Genomic DNA, 9,006 nt, shown 5'->3' with positions numbered 1-9,006 from the left:
TGAAATATGTACCAATATACTAGTCTAAAATATGTACTAATGCACTAGTCTGAAATATGTACCAATATACTAGTCCAAAATATGTACTAATGCACTAGTCTGAAATATGTACCAATATACTAGTCTAAAATATGTACTAATGTACTAGTCTGAAATAAGTATCAATGTACTAGTATGAAATATGTACTAGTCTGAAATATGTACCACTGTACTAGTCTGAAATATATACCAATAAACTAGTCTGAAATATGTACCAATATACTAGTCTAAAATATGTACTAATGTACTAGTCTGAAATATGTACCAATATACTAGTCTGAAATATGTACCAATGTACTAGTCTGAAATATGTATCAATATACTAGTCTGAAATATGTATCAATAAACTAGTGAGAAAAGTATGTACTAGTGAGACTTATGTACCAATGTTAAATTTAGACATGTACCAATTTCAAAAATATTACTTACAAATAAGTACCAATGTGCTTGTCTGAAATATGTACTTATGTGCTTGTGAGAAAAACGACCAATGTTCAAGTTTTAAACCTGATTATGATATAACTAGTTACAAATTTGTACCAATATTCAAGTTTAAAATATGTGCTCATGTACTGGTGTAAAATATGCCCCAATATATTAGTGAGACTTATGTACCAATGTTAAAGTTAGACATGTACAAGTATTTTAGTAAGAAATAAATATCAATGTACAATTATACACATGTTCAAGCAAAAACAATTTACATGTTGACTATTACCTTTTTGTCAGATTGTCTAGATCAGGATTGCCTGTATAATGCATGTAAGATGAGACATTGATGATACGAGACCATGATCCTGGTGTCCCAGATTGTACTAACTTCTCCAGTAGTAACTGTGTAAGATAGAAGTGTGAGAGATAGTTCACCTGAAACTGACACTCATACCCATCCTCTGTACAACTGTAAGGTGTAAACATTATACCAGCTGTAAATATATATATAATAAATGTACAGTAAAACTTCTGAAAACCAAACACCTGTGGGACTAGTCAAAAACTTTGTATTTTAGAAGTTTTTGGTATTAAGAAGTTTTGAATTATCTTTAAAAGTAAAACCACGAAATCTCAGTAGTTTTCATATGACATGCTGTAAATGGTAAATACATGTATATGATGCTGATGCAATTCTTTAAAAGGCATATTTAGAGGATTCTTTTACAGTTATTTTATTTTAGATTTATTTTTACAAGAGCTATCACCTATAACTGACTGTTGATAAAATGTATGTAGTACCGGTATAATAAAGCTAAGTAATCACAATACATGTATATCCTTGGTATAGTACCAGCTATTAACCTGTTATCATTGTTTTTTACAATATACTTCTTAATTTCTTAAATTTTCATACTTTAACCAAAGGCTTGACAGGTTGTTATTCTAATAGGTGTCAAGATAAATGGTCTCTTATTATTGAAAGATATTGACAATATTGTTGAAGGTTTTACTATTTTCAGTATAAAAGTCTTTCACAGCCTTTCTGATACAAAGATTTCTGAAGAAAAATTTAACTGATGTAACCCAAATTTTACCAGAAAATCATTCGGAATTCAGAATTTAGAAGTTCTGGAATTCAATGGTATGAATTACATAGAAAACATAAAGGGAAATTTCAGGGCCTTGAAAATAGGACACAAGAAGGTATACCTCTTGTAGTGTCAGAGTTATGTCGCAGACAAAGTTCAAAGTGTAAATATGGTGATCATTTCTGAGAAATAGATGTAAAATACGACTTCAAATAACAAAGTTTATGTGCAAGACACCATTTTGCTGCAAGGTCATGCTGTGACCTTGACCTTCAAGGTAGCAACCCAAATGTTGCGCACGACACGTCGTCTCAATATCATGATCATTTCTGTGAAATAGTTGTAAAATCCGACTTCAAATAATGAAGTTATGGGCCAGACACAATTTTGCTGCAAGGTCATTCTGTGACCTTGACCATCAAGGTAGCGACCTAAATGTTGCATGCGACATGTCGTCTCAATATGGTAATCATTTCTGTTGTTTTCTAAGTAAAGAGAGTGTGCGATATTTTGGTGGTTATATTTTGGTTCATTTCAATTCAGTATGGAGAAAGAGAGGTTATTAGTCCTTTGTTGAGGCTCAAGGATGTTAGATTATGTCCTGTGGTTGCATATGAAAAAATGCTTGTCTTAAAGTTTAGCAATAGTAATAATGTTTTATTTTCTCATTCTAATGGTTCATATGTTTCATATTATTTATTTCAAAAGATATTAAGGGAGTGTATAGCCTCATGAATTGGCTTATCTCCTAAACACTTTTCCTCTCATTCGTTTAGAAGAGGTTTTGCAACTTTAGCTCATCATTCTGATATTTCCCAAGAGCATATTCAGCTTTTAGGGGATTGGAAGTCAGATGCTTACCAATTATATTTGGAACTGAATTAGTCTGATAAGGCTAACATTTTATCAAAAATCTTCGAGACAATATAATTTTTTATAGCTCTGATTTTTCTATTTACAGATGGGCAAGTTCACATTTTATAGGATTCCATCGCTAAGTATGGTATCTTAAGACTAATGTGAATGGACAAGATGAATTTTCTCACAAAAAGAAAATTCATGTGTTGAATATAGTTCTGCTGGATAACCAAATAATCCCACAGGTTATCGCTATTGAGTAATCTTCAACATAGAAGCATTAATTTACATTTGAGGCTAATGTTACTGCATCCCAACTTTTACATACACAAACATTACTCACCATTATTTATCAGCATGTGAAGTGGTAAATTCTTGGATAAAAATGTCTCTGCAAATTCTCTAACTGATCTCAAAGATTCAAGGTCTAAATGGATAAAGTCAACTGAAATAGAATGTAGCAATCTGATAATTTCATTCTGACAGAAAGAGTACACAAATGTCTGCAATTAATAAGAAATGCTTTATTTTATGTCTATATCATGGTTCAGAACTGTTCACTCTATATGCATACTACATAACTAATCAAGGGCCATAACTCTGAGTTAAAGGGTCTGACGGAACAAGCCGACGATATGCGCATCTCCTCTTGATATTGATGATTCCCATAAAGTTTCGCTGAATTCCAGCCAGTGGTTGCAGAGAACTACTCCGGAAACGATTTTAACACTATATGCATACTACATAACTAATCAAGGGCCATAACTCTGAGTTAAAGGGTCGGACCGGAACAAGCAGACGATAGGCGCATCTCCTCTTGATATTGATGATTCCCATAAAGTTTCGTTGAATTCCAGCCAGTAGTTGCAGAGAACTACTCCGGAAACGATTTTTACTCTATATGCATACTACATAACTAATCAAGGGCCATAACTCTGAGTTAAAGGGTCCGACTGGATCAAGCCGACGATATGCGCATCTCCTCTTGATATTGATGATTCCCATAAAGTTTCGTTGAATTCCAGCAAGTAGTTGCAGAGAACTACTCTGGAAACGAAATTCGGATGGACGGACTGACGGTAGGACGGACGGACAACGCCAAAACTATACCCCCCTCCCGATTCCATCGGCGGGGGATAATAAATGAATGAAAAAATTAAATTAATGTGTTTAATTTCTATATAGTCTTTCATCCATATACATATTATTATCAAACTAGCTTACACACTCTTCAAGTTATTGCAGGATCCAGATTTCTTTGAATGAATCATTTGAATGACAGATGAACGGATGGATAAAAGAATTATAATGATGAAAATAATCTTCCGATCATCCTCTATCAGCATGCCAAACATCCTCAGCCCTAGTAGCTCTTGTACTTGAGTTTTTGGCAGGGTCCAGAGTTTTTCAGTTGGACATAATATAATTATCCCGGGTGAAACCTGTAGAGGACTAAATACCAACAATTTACCTCTCCTAGTTTGTAATTTACCTTTAGCATTTGGAAAATCTTTTCTGATCTCTACAATAGCATTCTTGCCTGTTTCCTCACATTTTCCTCCTGTAAATCACATTATTGGTATAATATATGTAATATGTGTATATAAGTTCTTTAAAACAAACCAATAGCAATAAAACAATTTCAATTAAGAATAAGTGACATGTATTTGCCCAGCTTTGAATTTGGAATCCCTGTGATAGGGCTTCCATTAAGTTTCAAAATTTGGAAGTTAGCTTCTGCAGAATGTCTGATATTGGAAGTCACATTATATATCTATAGGTAAAGAAGAAAAAGCATTACATTTTGGAAGTCACAAGCCAAAATTAAGGCGTAAGTGACTCCCAAACTTCTGCTAATGGAAATGCTGATTACTGTGTGATATAAAAATGTAAGACCTGAGCTATCAACAGTATACAGCCTGGTCAGTCTTTATGGATTTGTGGACTGGTCTGGCTCTGTACTGCTGGCAAAGACTAATCACAATTGGTTCCAGCAGGTTAAGGGTTAACAAGAACTCTGCTTCGACAGGGCAATATGTGTCCAAATTTGAATGAAGGTATCAATATGTGTCCAAATTTGAATGAAGGTATCTGGGACAAAGATGTGTCCACACCATAAGACAATGAATTAAAGAACAGCAAACCCTACTTTAACAGGTTTATATTACATTAAACTAATATGTTGTATTACCAACAGAAATGATTAATCAGCCAACTGTAAGTTCAAGCTAAGAGTAATACTCGTTGAAATCAGAAATGGTCTGTATTGAAATCAGAAATGGTCTGTATTTTTTAATTTTGGGAAAATAATTCAATTAATAAATTATGCATTTCTGATGACCAAGTTTTGGTAAATAAACATTACATACCTATGACAACATGAACATTACATACCTATGACAACATGAACATTACATACCTATGACAACATGAACATTACATACCTATGACAACATGAACATTACATACCTATGACAACATGAACATTACATACCTATGACAACATGAACATTACATACCTATGACAACATGAACATTACATACCTATGACAACATGAACATTTTTAGCAACAAGACCTTTAGAGACATGATATCCAATCCCAGCACCACCTCCCGTAACTATAGCAACCTTTCCTGTTTGTAATGGCAAATCTGAAATTACAAATATTGTTTAGTTAAAAAATAAATAAATAAATGACTGAATGCTTATAATATACATTTTGTTTGTTTGTTTGTTTCATTTTACGCCTTTTCCCAACAGTATTTCAGTCATATAGGCGGGTACTTTCCTAACCATCGTTCCTGGAGAGTTACACCAGTACTAGACTACCTTCCTCCGTGCTAAACTACAAATGTACCAAAGCATCTCCCGGGAACGAACCCACACCAGAGAGGTAACTGGATTAGAAGTCATCGACTCTAACCCCTTGACCACAGAGGCGTCGATATAATATACATAACATTTAGCAAAAAGCACCATATCTGCATTTAGAACATTTAAAAAATAAATTCTACTTAATTCTTTACAAGTACTAACCTTGAAGTTTTTGTGACAAGTACTTGTTATGTAGTAGTTAGATTTAGAAAATTAAATCTATTCCAGGTGTTGACACATTATATTTTGTAAAGAAAATATGATACACAGTTTTTCAAAGTAGCAGACAACAGGCTATTCTTATCAGTTGTTGATTGGAAAAAACATAGTGTGACGAATTCTGATTGGAAACATTGACCTTTTAGGACTATATAAATTTAGAAGATGTAAAGGTTAAGCTGGACTAAGAAGACTAGTTTTACCTATATAAAAGGATGTTATGATCAGTGTCATGCAGTAGTGTGTTTAAAGTCATTCAGTTTAGTTGTTATTTGGTTATTGTAATTGTATGGGTGTTTTGATATTTGGTGGTAATAATACATTTCTTTTACTCTGGAGAGTTATTACTTATCCTTGCCCAGAGAACCACAAAGCATTACAGTACAGTGTATGTAAAAAGGTTGACAGGTGGTACATTTAACAGTTTAAAAATTATGTTATACATGTATGAATTAATACAGGGAAGTCAAAGGCCATGATTGTGAACAGAATAATTGCAAGTTTTCAGTTTAAGAATAATCACCAAGTTGTTCCAATTGAAAATGGAAGTGGTGCCTGAAATACTAAATGACACCTTTAAAAATGAAAAATTAAAAATAAACAGATTTTTCTTATTTATTAAATCTAACTTCCCTGTTCACAGGCTTTGCCTACATGAACTTTCATATTACTGTAATTTTAGCATTTGCAAAATAAATTTTACACATATATAGAACTGTTAATAGGTGTATTATAATAATAAACACCCATAAACACTTTCAATATGATCTTCGTAAATAGCCGAGGTATATCGAGAAAAAAATATGAGTTGCTTCCCTTATCTTTGAGTAAAATCGACATTGCTTTATATGCTAAAACAATACAAAATAGGCCTTTTTAAAGCGCTAGTTAATTTGTTGTGATTAAATGTCCGATTTTAAAATGTATTACACCAATAGTGAATAGAAAGCTTTGGATCTTAGCTTCATCACAGTATAAACTTCAATACATCTTTTTTCTCCAATGTATTTAAATTAACTGTTAAACCCAGGGCTACAGATAACATTTTGTGTATATTGGGTGATTACCCCTTGTTTTGTGATCTATTGGGTTTTTTCTATTTTCTTAGAGTTATTTCTGTACTTTTTACCCTACCCTCTCTAACCAATTTGGGTTATAAAGCACAAATTCATGTATTTTATCCAAAATTTCTGACATTCATTGTAGACTGTTGTAGGTTTTGTATGGTAATAAAAAAAGCTACTTACTACTATGCTTTATGGTTTATTGGCCTAGAAGATTTCCAAGCTGCCTGATATGATTTAAAGGTTAAAATAGTCTGAAACAGTATGATCTGCCTGATGTACATCATTAAGTATAACTTACGTCTTTACCCACCAGTTCCAATGTAGTTTGCATAAATGAGAATTGATTTACTTTTTCTTACCCTTAGTTATTATTTCTATTGCTTTTTTTTGACATTTTAATTGTGTAATTACGCAAATACGCATGCTATCTGCAGCCGTGAAACCTACCATATGTCAGACCATTTTACTAGTCCAATATATTAGACGTTACAGGCTTGTTATAGTTTTTGTTGCTTTTCCCAGAAGCAAAAATATCTCAAAGCGAAGTCATATTTATAGGACTAACCATTTTACATATGATTTATTCAGTGAGATACGCAGCCTGTTATCTTTACTCGAACTACTACTGATAACCGGTTTTCTGCTAGATCTAGTTCTATAAGTGTTTATCGGTGTATTTAGTCCAACTAATTGTACTGCGCGACGAGATATTGTGCTATTTTCGATTCTGCCCCAGAACGAAAATATCTCAGAATCAAGCTTTGGCACGTCAATATATTTTGACTACGGTGTATTGTGCTGTTGGTTTTTTTTTTTTTTTGTTTTTTTTTTTTTTTTTCACAAAACAATAAAAACACCTGGGCCTATATGTAAAGCTAAAAGACTTGCATTGTTCAATGTTACCTTTAAAACAATTATCTCAACTTTGAAAAATTATTTATTTTATTGTGTGGATACAGATTTGTTTGACACCGATTTTCCTGTAACGAATAGTTTTGAGTACAAAGAAAGATTACAAAATGGTTGAAACGGTAAGTAAAATTGACAACCTGAACTTATTTTACGTCTTGATAGAACCTGCATTAATAAGCACCATCCACCAACAATGTAAGTCAGTAAATAATAATATACACAATAAAAAATAAAGTAAATCATCTCTGCAATCTTCTATTGGATACGGACTTAATTGACTTATGAATAACCCAACGATTCGTATTTTACAAGAAGAGTTTTATATAAACCCAAAGGAAGATATCTTGCAAAGTGAACATAAACATATGGATATATATTTAAAAGTAAAAGATTGTGAAGTGAGCAAAGAAAGTTATTTACTAATAACAAACGGCCCTTACAATCCACGTAAATTTCTAAAAGGAGGCCAAAATATGCAAAAATAGCACGTTATGTTGGTCAAAAGCTATACATAGCTTATGTTTTGTAAAATGTTATATATGTATTACCGACAATGAATAAATTTTGATTTGATGATTTGATTTGATTTGACGTTTTTACTGTGTTAGTCACGCAGTAAGGTGATAAATAATTAATCCACATGACACGTAAATTATTTATTGAATTTGAATCTTGAATCTTCTACTTCTCTTAAAATTTTAAAACGTTTTTCTTGAAAGTTTGATTTTCTTGAAATGGTATGGCTCATTTTGGAGGCATGCAGCTTTAATATGTCTTATTTTTATGTATATTACCTGAAGAACTAGAGCTAAATGTATCACTAAATGTGATTAATTCCCCCGCACGACTGCTTCGGAAATGAGGAAGTTACTAGTACCAGAATTCTTGTAAAAGAATTGAAATAGATCTGGGATATACGATATCGTATGTCCCAGAATAGATGTATGGTCGTGGACAATTAAAGATAGTTGTGGTTCTTGTATGTTGCATTTCCTTTCACTGTGTTTGACCATTGATGAAGTTTTATTGAATAACTCTGTAATAAGTTCAGATAGAGTAGCGCTTCTTGAGCACTGCACTTCCTCTCATAGCGCTTGACCATTGTATGAAGTTGCATTGAATTTCAAACATTAGTTTTAAAGTTATGCACCGGACAAGGAAACGGAACAAAGGACAATAACTCAGCAAACACTGAAAATTGAGTTATGGTTATTGTACACTGCACTCCCTCTCATTGCGCCTGTCTTCCAAGTACAAGTAATGCACTGGACAAGAAAAAGCAACAAAGGGCAATAACTATGTAATTAGTCAAAATATATTTATGTTTCTTGTGCACTGCACTTCATCTCAATGTTCTTGACCATTGTATGAAGTTGTATTGAATTCCAAGTACAAGTTTTCAAGTTATGCTCCGGACAAGTAAAAAGCAATGGAAAAGTAACAGAGGACAATAACTCTATTATTATTCTGTGTAGAGTTATGACTCTTGTGCACTGCATTTCCTCTTATTGTA

The 9,006-nt window shown here is 32.7% G+C and overlaps 1 protein-coding gene across 1 annotated transcript; it reads right to left on the bottom strand.

The window, feature by feature from the left end:
• Nucleotides 1–792: 792 nt before the first annotated feature.
• LOC132732873 (dehydrogenase/reductase SDR family member on chromosome X-like) lies at nucleotides 793–7,789 on the bottom strand (the record flags this gene model as incomplete). Its single annotated transcript, XM_060719402.1, is given in 5 exon segments — nucleotides 793–965; nucleotides 2,764–2,865; nucleotides 3,913–3,981; nucleotides 4,965–5,072; nucleotides 7,631–7,789. Coding segments are annotated over 5 exon segments (558 nt in total), but the record flags the coding sequence as incomplete, so codon positions are not given.
• Between the last annotated feature and the right edge of the window lie 1,217 nt (nucleotides 7,790–9,006).

The sequence above is a fragment of the Ruditapes philippinarum genome, unplaced genomic scaffold (genome assembly GCF_026571515.1).
Source record: "Ruditapes philippinarum isolate M1 unplaced genomic scaffold, ASM2657151v2 ctg20390_1_1_1_1, whole genome shotgun sequence".
Classification (NCBI taxonomy): domain Eukaryota; kingdom Metazoa; phylum Mollusca; class Bivalvia; order Venerida; family Veneridae; genus Ruditapes; species Ruditapes philippinarum.
Note: the sequence above shows the minus strand (reverse complement) of the source record. Positions and strands in the feature narration are given on the sequence as shown.